Raw genomic sequence first — 14,430 nt, 5'->3', positions numbered from 1 at the left:
TTTATTTGGTGGTTAATTCTGTGCAGAAATTGAGGTTTTACATTGCTTTTCTGAGCGCTTCTTTATGAAGTGACCCGAAGAAGGGCTCTGTGCCCCCAAGCTTGTCCGCTTTTCCACCTACGTGACTTGGCTTAGCAAAAACCCATTGCCTCTCGCTCTGAGCTTTACCTGTGCTGAGAAAAGCAAGCGCAGGCCCCTTACAAGCATCCTGGAAGGGGAACAGCAGAGGCGCGAGTGCGAAGGTGCGTCTGCGCTGCGGTTGGAGGCGTGCTTCCCACCGGGAGAGGCAAACCCTGAGTGCACCCTGCCTGGTGCAGCTGGAAATACCCCACCAGAGCGGCGGCACGGGTTTTGGCACAGGCTGGGCCGCAGCCGGTGAGCGATGGCTATGAGGCTTTGGTAGCGCTGGACCAGGGTAGTTCGAGGAAACATGTCCCTGGGATGGCTTTTTTTTTTTTCCCAACAAAACACTTAGCCCTGCTGACCTGGGCTTGGGTTCATGGAGGATTTTAATAAACGGATGATTTGAGCTCTAGAGATGCTCTGCGTGCTCTTGCTGCCTTCAGAGCCTGAGGCGTGCTGGCTTCCAGCGCAGCTCCCGTCGCAGCTGGGGTGGGAGCTGCTGCCTCTTCGTTCCCTGAACAAAAAGTCCTGTGCTTGTGAGCGGCAGTGATTCATGGTGTCTCGCTGAGGTTCCCATGATAACAGACACACGTATCCGCTAAGATGGCTGCAGAGTCGATGCAGATTGATGTCTGATGCGACCTGGGTGTGGTTTTTTTTTTTTCTGTTTACCTCCTTAAAACTTAAACAAGATGCCACAATGCAGCGGCTCTTTGGAGAAAACTTCCCTCCGGGTGTATAATTTGGTGTACCACGGAGCCTCGTTAGCGCATGCCTCCGCCGTGGCTTTCCTTGCAATGCCTCAACCTTACCCAAACCGGTGATTCATTTGTTTTGGAAAAGGGCTGGTTTTGGTTGTGGGGAGCCGCTCGCGCGTGGCGGGAGTTGTCGCGGGTTAACGCTCCTTGCCTTTTCCCTTGGCTGCAGGACCCCCCCTATTTCACGGTGCTACCAGGCTGGGAGTACAGACAGGAGGCAGGGAGGGAGCTGTTGATTCCTTGCGCTGCTGCCGGAGACCCCTTTCCCATCATCGCCTGGAGAAAGGTACCCGGCCTGCCAGACAAATCTGCAGTGCCTTTGGCTTTTGGTGAATATTGCAGACAGAGAAGCCACACTCTGTCCCGGTAAGAACAAACTGCAGGTACAGCTGCTTCGCTTTGGGCTGAGCCACTGCTGTCCTGTCCCGCAGGTGGGTGGGGGAAGCCCGGCTTGCGGCCACTGAGTACCTTAATCCCGTGAAACTGTCACGGCAGCACCTGCAAAGCTGAGCGCTGCCCCCGCCCTGGCCGCCCTCCTCTTCCTCACCAGTGCTGCCCGCAAGATGCCCTTCTCCTTGCCTGCCTGCACGGTGGTCACCGGCAGGACACGGCAGCCCCGGCGATGCCGTTCCTGTGGCACGGAGCTCCCGTAGCGGGAGGGGACGTGCCACCGGAGTGTGTCCGGGGGTCTCTTGGCTGAATTTTGGCAAGGGGCTGGTCCGGTCAGCAGCTGTTTTGCTGCCCCGTGACTTTGAAGACCCTGGGAAGAAGCTGTTCTAATGATGCTGAACTAGACATAATGATTTCAGAATGTCCCTTTCTGTAGAGCAGGGTAGGATCCAGCGTGGTGGTACAGCCTGGGAGAAACCAAGGCTTTCCAGTCCTCCTTCAGCCTTCCCTTTGCTTCCCACCTTCACTGCTCCCGTAGGAAAGTCACGGTGCAGGGGGCCTCCTGGGCTCTCTGTCCCCCTGTCAGGATCTTCTCTCCAAACCTCCCGTCCCTTCTTAGGGCTCCTGAGAGTGAGCAGGGTCCCTGCGTCTCCCGGTGGGCACCCTCCTCAGTCCTTGTGGTGTGAGATGCTGGATCTCTTTGAGTTCCTTTTACCAGCACGAGGAGGACCATGACTTGCACAGATTGCAAGTGACCTACCTAAAACCTGTTGGCTGTTTAGTCTTTTTCTCCATCTTATTTTTCTCCCCCCCTCCCCACTTCCTTCTTATTCAGGTTTCTTTTCAACCCCTCTTGTGCCTTCTGGTGGTCCTCATGTCATGACTCTGGGCTTATCCCCACTGACTCCAATTGGGGCTGGCTTGGCCTGGGCTCAGTTTCCCAGTGGCAGAAGCAAGCTCCCTTGCTCCCTGGCAGCCCACCAGTGCTGACCAGTCTCTTGAAGGACTCCTGAAGACTTGGGCTTGGTAACCCCACGTGCCCATCTGCTACTCTGCTCATCCTGCATGGCATCGAACCGTGGGTCCCGGTGTCAATCGGCAGAGACCCCTGCGTGAAGAACAGCTGAAGAGGACTTGGGACAACGTGGGATTTGCACAACTTTGGCTGATGGGCGTAGACACGAGTCGTTACAAGATCCATCTTTCCGCTCGGCTTGAGAGCTCCCGGGCACCTCCACGCACGCCATCCTCCCGTGTCCCCGTGGGGCCCTTGCTGCCCAAACCTCTGACGAAGGGTCCCGTCTCTCCTCCGCCGCTGGCTGAGGGGCAGTTTGGGCATCTCCTGGGGCAGGCGGTGCCTGCCCCGGCCTGGGCGGGTGTTTGCTGGGGGCGGCTGGTGCACCTTCCTGCAGCGGTTTCAGCTTTGGATGCTGGAGGTTGAGCCCTGGCACAGGGCTCGGTGTCCATGCGAGCGCTGTGGGGTTTTCCGCTTGTGTGTGAGTGCTGAGCATCAGCCTCCCTGACGCATGCCTCTCGCGTTGCCCCGCCAGGTCCTCTCGAAAACGGGGGAACCGGCTGCCTTGCCGCGACCAGAGAGACCAGATCCCTTGCCGGTGGCCGGCGGTGTCCCCTGGGCCGCGCAGGTAGCTTAGTGACCCCGCTGCCGCCTCGCCCTGCCCCGCAACCTGCTTCTGAGTCGTGTTTTTTCTCTCTTTGCCCGGCTCCCCCCCCGCTCCTTGCCCAAGGTAGGGAAGCCCAGCAGGAGCAAGCACAACACGCTGCCCGGCGGCACCCTGCAGATCCGCTCCCTCGGCAAGGACGACCACGGCGAGTGGGAGTGCGTCGCCACCAACGTCGTCGCAAGCATTACTGCCAGCACCCACCTTACCGTCGTAGGTAGGGGCAGGGGACGGCCGGTGGCGGGTCCCTGGGTAGGGTCAGCACGTCGGCAAGGTGGGAGATGGGGATGCTTCCCATGAAAAGTGTCTCCTTTAAATCTTATTTACCAGTGGCGCTGCCTTTTTCTGCTCCGTTATTTTGGCCACCTGTGGACACAGCTGTCCTGCTGCTACTTCTAGCAGAAATTGCAGGTGGCTTTTGCTTGGTGCAAGAGGAGTCCCCTCGAATCGCGGCTGGGAGCAGACCCCTTCCAGCCCCCTTGCCTTTGCCGGCCAGCGCGTGGTCTTGCTCCCCTTCAGCCCTTCCCTCTCTCCCCGCAGGCACAAGCCCTCACGCCCCGACCAGCGTGCACGTTGTGGTCGCCATGACCTCAGCCAACGTCTCCTGGGAGCCCGGCTACGACGGTGGATACGAGCAGACTTTCTCAGTTTGGTACGGCCCTCTGTGAGTCATCCCGGCATGCTTTGCTCTCTGCTTCTTTTCCTTCCTAGCCGACCTGAGCTTCGAGCGGCCGGGGGGAGGAGGGTGGTGAGGGCAGCGTGCTCGGCTCGGTGCCCATGGGCGTCGTGGGGCTGAGCTCCCGTTGGGTGCCTTGGAGAGATGGGGGGTGGTGGGATCACGTAGTTTGGTGTTTCCTCTCCCTTCTGTGCTAGCCAGTACCTCCGTCTGCCCCAGCAGGTTTTGTTCTGCTTATGGTGCAAGGGAGATGCTTTGCATTCATGTAACTTTGCCTCTGGCATCTAATTTCAAGATAAACTGTTTATGAAGCTCAACAGCCAGGGAGAGGATGGAAAATGCAACCTTTATAGAGTGCGTCCTGCAAGAGCCGTGACTAAGCAGAAATGATCTCTCCTTGCTCTGCGGCTCCCTCGTGGTGGTTAAATCCCGGCTGAGCTCACGACCAGCCCCTGTGAGATGCTGGCCGGCTCTGAGCCTCATGGGGCTCTGCTCCCATCGCTCCTGTGCCAGCCTGCGCTAGCCGGGACCCAAAGCCGGCGGGTACACCCCGCCTTCCCACGATGGGGCCGGGCTCGGCCCTGCCGGCTTTCCCCTGGGGTAAGGGAGGGTGAAATGTAGCTGCAGCAAGGTCAGGATTTTCTTTGGGCTCTGCACTTGCTCTTGTCTTCCTCTTCTGAAGAGCCGTCCTTGCAAGCGTGGAAGGGTTGGTGCCTTCCCTTCCCAGTTCTGGGGCTGGTGTTCTTCAGCCTTTCTTCTCACTCTCTCGTTCCTTGCCTTAATTTGCCCTGATGGAGACTGCTGATAGAGTGGAGATAGAGTAGATGCTGCCTGTAATGATTTCTGCTCTGCTCCAGCCTGAGGCTGGACAGTCATGGGGTGGAGCTGGACAGTCTGTCGGGAGATGGAAAGAATAAGGAATGGGGTGAGCAGAGGGGAAAAACGAGGCAGCGAGCGGAGTGGTGCAGACCTTGCTCTGATGAAAGCATCCTTGGGGAAGGAGTTGGTTAAATCTCCCCGCTCTGGAGACGTGGCTCACCTCGGAGGGAGGTGGCAGCTGCTGCTGCTCTTGCTCTGCAACCTGCTGCCGGGTTCCTGCCTCCTCCAGGCTCCTCCAGATCCCACACTGGGGAGAGCAGCCAGCAGCAGGGAAGGGCGTTTGCACCAGGCTTGCCTTAGGGAATTTACAGGGTGCCGTGGGGACCTGGGATAGGGAGGCAGAGACCTGTCTCACCCTGGCTGTAGGGTGTGAGCCCTGGGGGCTGTGCTGCTCCCTGGGACCGGGGCTCTGGGACGGTGCTGGGTCACCTGGTGCCTTCCAGAGAGCCGGCCATCTGTGCGTTTGCCTCCCTGCTGCGGCTATGGGATGTTCAAGCAAAACATGGCTTCGCCTCCTGTGGAGTTCATGCTCTCCTCCCGCTTCTGCGGTTGTCGATGCTGGAAATGCAAACCCCGCTCCCCAGGGACGGCCAGGGCCACCGCAGCGTCCCGCCTGCGTACGCGCTCTCCCTCGGCCAGGGCGGTCTCCCGTCCCCGGGGGTGATCAGCGCTGCGTTTACCCTCCACTCTCCCCGCCCTCAGCCCCTTGCCATTGCGTGCCCGCCCGCAGCAGCACTGGGGAGAAGGGATGCGAAGGTGGTGGGGTTAAATGCTGCAGGGGAAACCCACTCTGGGTGACGAGCAGTGGGCCCTCCGTGCCTCCGCTGCGGCGGCGGGGGATCCTGGGAGCTGTAGTCCCAGCCGGAGCCGTGGTGACACAGAAGCTTTCCTGCCCGCAGCCGCTCGCTTTGGTGGAGGCATGCTGCACGTGCATAGCTCTCCGCCGACCTGCTTGTTTCCATAGCTTGCTGCTGCTTCTCCTGCCTCACCTTTTGCTCCCTTTACAGCGGTGTTATTTGTCTTTGCTCCATCTTTGACTTCCTACTCGGTGGATTTACCTGGCTGCGTGCCAGGGGCTACAGATATGCCCGCTTACCTATGCAGAATAGACCATCTGCAGTAATCCTTCCCAAATCCTCTGCGGACACGACCAAAACCTGCAGCCAAGGGCTGGGACTCCTTAGAGCATCTCTCTGACACGAGCACTGATACTTGCAGTATCATTGCAGCACGGTGACACTGCTTTGGGACATGGGGCCCTTTCACCGTGGTGCTTCCCGGCGGGGTTATGGCTTGTGGAGGTGGCTGCACGCTCATGTGTGCTGGGACGGCTCTTGGGAGCTTTTTTTTGCCCTGGGTTTGTGGGTTAGACCCCAGCAGAAAGGCTGCGTCCTGTGCTCCCTGCAAGTGCCTCTGCTGCACTGCCAAACCCCGAGTTATGCTCGGGGCTGTGCTGGCAGCCCCTGACTTGTGCAAATATGGCAAAAATGGTGATTTAGTTCCATGTCTCTTGTGGGATTGCATGCACAGGGCTACAGCTGAGGGAAAACTTGGCTCTGGCTCGGGAGCTGTCGAGGTAGAAATGGGAACAGGGCCCATCTCCGGCTCCAGCCGTCCCCTTTGCAGCGCTCACCGGAGTAAAAATGCGCCAGCTTCCACTTTTGCCCATGGAATCTGATGGAGAGAACCTCAGAGTGGGGCTGCTGGCACTGCTTTTGTCCCTGGCCCTGCTCAGAGGGTGCAGGTGGTGCGTGGCAGAGCGGAGGGCTGGTGGCAGCATCCGTATGAGCTGGCGGATGCTGGTGTGGCACAACAGGATGGTGCTCCGTGCCTGGCAGTCCTCGTGTGTGCGTCCCCGAGTCAGCTCTTGGGTCGCGAGCGGCTGCCCCACGTCCATCCACATCGCTGCTGTCAAACCAAACCATCGCTCGGGAAAGCTCCATTTTCGCTCGAGAAGTTAATGCTGCTTCTTTGGCCTCCCTGTCGAAGGCACCTTCCCTGAGGATGCTCCCTTCTCTCTCGGCAGGATGAAGAGAGCCCAGTTTGGCCCCCATGACTGGCTATCTCTCCCAGTGCCAGCTGGCTCCAGTTGGCTAGTGGTGGATACCTTGGAACCGGAGACTGCGTACCAGTTCAGTGTCTTGGCTCAAAACAAGCTGGGTACCAGCTCCTTCAGTGAGGTGGTCACTGTGAACACTCTAGGTAGGTCCTCTGTGGGCACGAGGGGAGGATGGGGAAAGGATTCGGGAGGTCTGTGGAGAGAAGTGGCCCCTTGCCTTGGTCCGTGTGTCCTATCTGCTGGCCGCAGAGATGGCGATTGGCAGCGGTAGTTTCCAGCTGCGTAAAAGGGAGTTCGCGGAGGGTCCTGGATGAAGCTTCTAGACTTTGCTGGATGCCTGAGGCTCCTGAAAGCTTGTCCTAGGAGCCAGCATGGGAGAGCTGTACTGTACCAGTCACCTTTCAGATCTTCCTTAAGTTCAGCTGCGGTCAGGAGGTATTAATAGAGCACAAACTCACTTGTGTGCAGCTCAGAGCGGGAGCGAACACAAAGGGCCTCGTGCTGGCTCCTGCCTCGGGCAGAGGTGGGAAGAAGCAGGAGGTTTTCTAACGCTGTGCCCCTTTTCTTGGAGTCACTGCGTCGTTAGTCCCCTGCTTTTTGGAAAGCCGCTTTTGTATCTCTGAGATAAGAGAGCACATGCCTGAGATGTGCCCTAAACTCCCGGAAGGTGGGAGCTGCCACGATGGTCCGTCGGCCGCCGATGGGGCACGCGTGGGAGAGCATCCTCTGCGCTTCCCATCTCAAAGGTGTCCCTGTCCCGTCTCCTCTGTCTCCAGCATTCCCTGTAACAACTCCAGAGCCTCTGGTGTTGGTTACCCCACCGAGGTGCCTAACAGCCAACCGGACACAGCAAGGCGTCCTCTTGTCGTGGCTTCCTCCCGCTAACCACAGCTTTCCCATTGACCGCTACATCATGGAGTTCCGCGTCGCGGAGAGGTGGGAGATATTGGACGATGGCATCCTGGGGACCGAGAATGAGTTTTTTGCCAAGGACTTGTCCCAGGTAAGCAGGGGCTGCCCATGCCATACCTCTGGCGTTGCACTGTCTGCTGCCGCTCTGGGGAAGCTTTTGGGGTGGCCCCGTCCCCGTGCTGGGGTCTTCAAGGAGCTGGGCAAGGTTGGAGGCTGCGGTGGGGGACCTGACGGATGTGCTTGGTGTTTCAGGACACCTGGTACGAGTTCCGGGTCCTGGCGGTCATGCAGGATCTCATCAGCGAACCCAGCAACGTTGCTGGCGTGTCCAGTACAGGTAAGGGGTGGCTCCTTCTTCTACCCCCAGCTGTGGGAGCATCTCTGCTTCTGCAGGTCCCTGAGCTAGCGCTCAGGTCATGCATCAGTGCTTGCTTACTGCAGCGATGGCTGGTTTTGTGCTTTTGCCTGAGATGCTCGGGCTGTGAGCTGGGCTGATGGGCACACGGATATGATCAGTGTCCTGGGCGTGCTGCTGGCCCCATGCCGCCTCCCGATGCAAATGGACCAGCGGCACTTGGAGCGGGCGAGGACAAACTGCCCCATTTAGTCCTTCCTGCGGAGCGCAGTGTTGTCGGGCGTCCGCTGGTGCAGAGAGTGGCAGCGCATCTCGGCTCTGTGGGGTGCCTGGAGAGCAAAGCTCCGGCCGGGCACTGTGCGGCATGGAAATGGGAACGCAAGGTGCAGAGAGGGAAACGTAGCACTGCAGTGCAGAGCCCAAGGGCAAAAAAGCTTTGCAACAGGAGACTGCAACACGCTGCAGCTCGTGCACGTACCCTGCGCCCCGGTCTGGCTCGGGGGATGCTTCTCGAGCGAGGGACAGGCGAGGGTATGTGACTGCAACGGGGAAGGCGAGGGCAGCAGGAGGAGATGGGGATGCGGCGAACCCTGCTTTTATGGCTCTCGTGGAAAAGCCGAGGAGCCACCCAGCTCTGCTGCGCGCAGGAATGCGGCGGTCTGCCTCTGCCCCCAAGTGGTGCCGGCGCAGTGTGGAGCCTGCTTGCTGCAGGCTGCCTGCTCGCCTGCCTTTGCTCCTCTCGCACAATTTTTCTGATGGGGTTTGGCAATGCCCGCAGGGTGTGGCGTGTGCCCCGGGCCCCAGGCAGCTGCCCACCTGGGCTGAAAGCCGGTGCTCCTGGCAGGCGAATGCGTGCTGTAAATGCACAGCAGGAGCGCTGGCGTGTGCAGGGGTTGCATCCGCAAATGGCCACAGCTGAGGTCTGCTGGTGGTGCAGGTGCGTTTGTGGTTAGCGGAGGGGTGTGGCGAGGGTTTGGAGCCCAGTTTTCATTGAAGAGCTGAAGTATGTTGCACTGATGCACAGGGAAAAATACCTCATGCTGCTAGAGCCTGAGCTGCAGCGCGTTATCGGGCCGGGAGATAACAGCAGGTCTGGTGCAGTTGTGTGTGCTTGTACATAAATGTGTATTTGTGTGGCGTGGAGCCTTCTTCCCCAGGGGTCCATCAGCTAAGACAAAAAGGTTTATCTGGTGCGAGGTTGCTAAATCTCATGGCAGTGACCTGCAGCAGAGCTGACTGCTCTCCCCAGGTGGGCTGGGTTGGAAGCAGGGTCTTTATTTAGAGATTATGAATGATAATCTGCTACCAGTTGCCTTCACGCTGTGGTAGGTCCCCGGGGAAGGCAGCAGGCAGGGTTGTGCGCATAACGCCTAATTGTTGTTTTTTTCCCCCAGACGTATTCCCTCAGCCTGACCTGACGGACGAGGGTCTAGCCCGCCCAGTGCTGGCTGGCATCGTTGCCACCATCTGCTTCCTGGCTGCCGCCATCCTCTTCAGCACACTCGCCGCCTGCTTCGTCAACAAGCAACGCAAACGCAAGCTCAAGCGCAAGAAAGGTGAGACCGTCCCCGGTGTGCTTCCTTCCTCCCTCCCCGCCGCCTCCTCATTTCTCCTCCCTGGTTGTGTTGTGGTGGTAACCTTCTGCCCTGTCTGTCTCTTCTTCCGTCCGTGCGCGTCCTCAGGTGAAGCCCTGACTTCATCCCTCGGCTGTGCCTGAAAGCGCCCGTGGTCGGGAGCGGGAGAGGCAGGGTGGGTGAAGAGGCGACAGAGAAACTAGCCTGGGATTGCCGAGGGAGCGCTCTCGCGTGGTGATAACTCCTAGAGCCGGGGGTTTAGGGCTGGGGTGTCCTCTGGGCCAGAGATGGGGGGGACCGCTCACCTCCTTGAGGTCCCCCCGGAGCTGGGCTCTCCAGCTGCTTTCTGCCCAGCTCTGCCCAACCCGGAGCGGGCAGTGCCCGACGGCCGCACTAGGCTAGAGAAGACCCCTGCAAAGGAGACCCTGCCGCTCTGCTTCCCGAAAGCTGGGACTGCAGCCGCCATGCAGGAGCGGCCGGTAGGGAAAAGGGCGGCTGGGGAGCCGGAGAGGGCAGGGGAATCGGCTCCTTCTCCTCTAGCCTGCGAGACTGCGGCAGCAGGATGGGCAGGACCCTGTGACGGGAGCTGTTTGTTGTCAGCAACCATTAAAGCACTGGAGCAATGAAACCTTGGCCTCTTGTTGAGTGTCTTTTGTTGTCTTGATGTTGAGTTTATCTTGTCTCTGTCGTGTTGCGCCTCCTTAGCGTTCTCTCTTCTTTCCCCTTTTTATTCTCTTCCAGACCCTCCTCTCTCGATAACCCACTGCAGGAAGAGTTTGGAGTCCCCGTAAGTATCTGTCTTAGCTTCTGCACCAGGCTGTGTGTCTTCAAGGTGCCTCCTTCCTACAGTTGTTGCAAGGCTCAAATGGAAATGTCTGACCTTGTTTGGTTGCTTCTGACGAGTTGTTTTGGGTCTTCCCTGAACTTGTGGGAACACAACAGTTCACAAGAGACAAACAGGCTTTGGAGCAGAAAGCAGCAGGGGCAAGTACAGCAAACTTTAAGCTAAGAGACGACCCCGTTGGATCTGTGGACATTGACTGAAGCTGGAGTTGACTGGTGGAACCCAGTTGCTCACCCAGCTTGAAGGGGCTCCTTAGGAGAAGGGCTAGCCTGCTGTGTACGGAGTCCTTTGTGCAAGCTCGGTGTAGTTTTTGAGTAATTCTCTGTTGGCTCTGGTTTTTCTTGGGAAATTCGGAGATTCTTACACCTGTATCTCTTCTTTTCCCATGAAGAGTGTCTCACTGAAGCCTCTTCCCGCTTGTTCCCAGAGATGGTGGATCGTGGTGCTGCGCTAGCCGCAGCTCCTTGCAGAGCCCATCAAAAGCACATATAGCTGCTAATCAGCGGGAACATCTTTCTGAAGGGAGCGCAGGAGTCTGAGATGTGGGTGCCTCATGCTTTGGCTCCTGGACTGTTGCAAAATGTCCTGGTGCTGGTGGATCTTAGTCTTGCTTTTTTTTTTGGTTCATCCACTGTGCTGAAATAACCTGCACAGTTTCTATTGGATCTGCTACCTTTTGCCCTGCAATCCTGTTTGTCTGAGGCTTTCTGGATAGGGATGAGTGAACTATTCTGATTCTCTCTGCCTTTTGAGGCGCTCAGCCTTAAATTTGAGTGTTGAGAGCAGGCGAAAAGTCGGTTTGGAATGATCGTCAGCATCTCCAAGTGAGATGCTGTGCTCTGTGGGAGGGGATGTTTGCCTGATGTCCCTATTCCTGGGGGATTTCCCGGGTGTGGATAGCTCAGGTGTATGTAGGAAACTTTTGAAGGAGTTGGAAACGAGCTCTGGATCTTGTCTTTTGTCCTGCTGGGGCCGTGGAGCTTGTTGCAAGGCTCCAAGGCGTTGGTGTGAGCTGCCTGCCCTGGGGGGGATGCAGAGCATGCCGAACTCCGCTCCTGAGGAGCGGGGATGATGTGTGCTGTTGTGGGTCCTCTGCCCTGCACAGTGGCTGGGCAAGGCTCTGCTGTCCTGGTTAGCCCCCTCCAAATTTCTCCCAGCGGTTCCTCTTTTGAGAGCCGGTAGCGCTTTGTTTTCCGGATACGGCTGGCGGTTCTTCTGGGCGAGAAGATCTCATTTCTCCTCCGGGTGACTGTCCCCTCTCTCGGTTTTTCTCCCCTGTGGTCCAGGTTGTCTTCCGGCAAGGTGAGTCCCGAGAGCATCCGCACGCTCCGTCCCCCCTCGGAGTCCTCTGACGACCAGGGCCCTCAGGCCAAGCGGATGCTGAGCCCCACCAAGGAGAAAGAGCTTTCTCTTTACAAGAAGACCAAGCGAGCCATCAGCAGCAAGAAGTACAGCATCTCCAAGGCGGAGGCCGAAGCCGAGGCCACCACCCCCATCGAGCTCATCAGCCGCGGGCCGGACGGCCGCTTCGTCATGGACCCGGCGGAGATGGAGCCCTCCTTGAAGACGCGGCGGATCGAGGGCTTCCCCTTCGTGGAGGAGACGGACATGTACCCTGAGTTCAGGCAGTCGGACGAGGAGAACGACGACCCCGTCGTCCCCGCCTCTGTCACCGCCCTGAAAGCCCAGCTCACCCCTCTCTCCTCCAGCCAGGAGTCCTACCTTCAGCCACCAGCATACAGCCCCCGGTTCCACCGGGCGCTGGAGGGTCCCGGCGCCCTGCAGGCCACCGGCCAGGCCCGCCCGCCGGCCCCCCGGGCTTTCCACCACCAGTTTTACGGTTACCTCAGCAGCAGCAGCCCCGGGGAGGTGGACCCGCCGCCCTTCTACATGCCAGAAGTCAGCCCGCTGAGCTCGGTCATGTCCTCCCCGCCGCTGCCCCCCGAGGGGCCCTTCGGACACCCCACCATCCCCGAGGAGAACGGGGAGAACGCCTCCAACAGCACGCTGCCCCTGGCCCAGACCCCCACGGGGGGCCGGTCCCCCGAGCCCTGGGGCAGGGCTGAGTTCCCCTTCGGCGGCCTGGAGCCGGCCCCCGCGCCGTTCCCCCACCAGCTCCAGCCCTGCGAGGCGGCCGAGGGCACCCAGCCCACCGGCTGCCTTCCTCGGGGGCCACCCCCCTCCTCTCTCCAGGTGGTCCCCGCGTCCTACCCGGGCATCCTGCCCTTGGAGGCACCAAAGAGCTGGACCGGCAAGTCACCGGGCAGGGGCCAACCCTCTGTGCCCACCACCACCAAGTGGCAGGACAAACCTATGCAACCCATGGGATGTCAAGGGCAGCTAAGACATACCAGCCAAGGTATGGGCATACCCGTGTTGCCTTACCACGAACCGTCCGAGCCCGTCGGCCCCAGCGGCACAAGCACATTCAGCCTGGACACCAGGTGGTACGAGCCCCAACCCCGACCTCGGCCCAGCCCTCGGCAGGTCAGGAGGGCTGAGCCCAGTTTACATCAGGTGGTGCTACAACCTTCGAGGCTTTCTCCTCTGACCCAAAGTCCCCTCAGCTCCCGCAACAGCTCCCCGGAGCTGACCGCCCGCGCCCGGCCCCGGCCGGGCCTCATCCAGCAGACGGAGGTGTCGGAGATCACCCTGCAGCCCCCCGCCGCGGTCAGCTTCTCCCGCAAGTCCACGCCGTCGACGGGATCCCCCGCGCCGAGCAGCCGGGGAGGCAGCCCCAGCTACCGACCTGCCGCCGCCTTCACCTCCCTGGCCACCGGCTACTCCGGCTCCCAGGGCTCCTCCCTGCCCGTGGACACCATGGATGTTTTTGGAGACATCCCCTCTCCGAGGAGGGCCGGCGAGGAGATTCTCCAACCGGAGCCGACATCCACCACGGTAGCCACCACGGGGTAAGTGCGTGAGCCCCATGGTGCCCCCCCTGGCCCCCTTCCCGGCTTCCCCCACCCTGCCTCACCCGCTCCCTCTGACTCCCTCCCCGCCATCGCCATCCCAACTCGTAGGGTCTCTCTGGGCGCGCTGCAGCATCCCTTTTGGAGACGGCGTCCCGCGGGCTTTGCTAGGAAGAGGCTGGTGCCGCGGGCGCGGGTTGCATGGCCGCTGCCCGAGAGAGCTGGGTTTTAGGCCGGCGACCTTCCCGGTGCCGGCGGCACGCTTGCCTCCTCCCTGGCCGCTCCCTTGGGAACCTGGGAGCGCCGTGACTCGGGCTACGGGCCGTCTGCCAGGCGTGCAAAGACCTGGCTCCTGGCTCGCGTAGGTAAGTGTCCTGGTGTCACTGGCGGTTGTTTCCTCTTCTAGCTGCTGGCTCTTGGCTTTCTTCGAACGTTAGGGCCGCCACTGCCGCGCCTTTGTCTTCCTCCTCTTCCTTCCCTCGGAGTCTAGAGAGCTTTAATGCATGACAGAAAACAGCTATCACGGTCACCGCCCCACCTGCAAAAGGGATGCTGCAGCCCCAGGACGCGGGCAGGGAGAGATCAAGGACTTAGCCACACCAGCAGCATGTCAGGAGAGGAGGAAAAATAAAAATAAACTAACCCCAGCGGAGATCGGGAGGCTGCCGGCACGCTCAGATCCTGCCCTAAAGAGGGATGTGGCTGCACTAGAGAGTAGCGGCTGGTTTTCCAGGTACCAGGGTTGCTCCAGGCAAAAAGCGTCTCTCCTTCTTTCTCTCTCTCTCTCTCTGTATTTCTCCTCTTTCCCTCCGTCTTTCACAGCACCTTAGACCCCGTAGCCGTGCTTTCGTCCCATCCTTTCGTCTCGCTTCATTTCGGCTTGTTGTCTGGCGGGGTCGAACCGCCCCCCGCCTCCGGCTTGCGGCAGAGAGGAGTCGGGGGGCCAGGGCACCCGGCCCCACGGAGCTGGCGCGGTCGGAGGCATATGGAGAAGAGGCGTGTGTTTCGGGGAGGGGGGAGGCAGCGTTTCACCCCGCAGCGCCCTCCGCATTTCACTCCCACCCTCTGGTACCTGGAAGCGTTATGGCCTTAGAAAACCCCTCTGGCACGGCTGGGGTGCGCAGGGGGAAGGAAGGAGGGCTCAGGGGAGAGGATGGGGAGGGAGAGGAGCTGACCGAGCCTGAAGCGACTTGTGTGTGCCTCTGGAAAACAGAACTACGAAGCGATGCAATTAAGCACGTAGATGTAGGTCCACGTCTCCTAGCCAGG

General features: G+C 59.8%; 1 protein-coding gene across 1 annotated transcript in view; it reads left to right on the top strand.

Moving 5' to 3' along the window:
- The window catches only part of IGSF9B (immunoglobulin superfamily member 9B), a 39,858-nt gene that overhangs the window by 17,312 nt on the left and 8,116 nt on the right, over positions 1–14,430 (top strand). The window contains exons 10-18 of the mRNA XM_075723328.1: positions 1,051–1,167; positions 3,017–3,167; positions 3,491–3,602; positions 6,532–6,707; positions 7,341–7,567; positions 7,729–7,813; positions 9,226–9,387; positions 10,147–10,192; positions 11,536–13,161. Of these exons, the coding sequence (XP_075579443.1) occupies positions 1,051–1,167; positions 3,017–3,167; positions 3,491–3,602; positions 6,532–6,707; positions 7,341–7,567; positions 7,729–7,813; positions 9,226–9,387; positions 10,147–10,192; positions 11,536–13,161 (2,702 nt within the window). The remainder of the gene's footprint in view (positions 1–1,050; positions 1,168–3,016; positions 3,168–3,490; positions 3,603–6,531; positions 6,708–7,340; positions 7,568–7,728; positions 7,814–9,225; positions 9,388–10,146; positions 10,193–11,535; positions 13,162–14,430) is intronic.

Source organism: Pelecanus crispus, chromosome 19 (genome assembly GCF_030463565.1).
Source record: "Pelecanus crispus isolate bPelCri1 chromosome 19, bPelCri1.pri, whole genome shotgun sequence".
NCBI lineage: Eukaryota > Metazoa > Chordata > Aves > Pelecaniformes > Pelecanidae > Pelecanus > Pelecanus crispus.
This window is presented reverse-complemented; position numbering and strand designations above follow the sequence as displayed.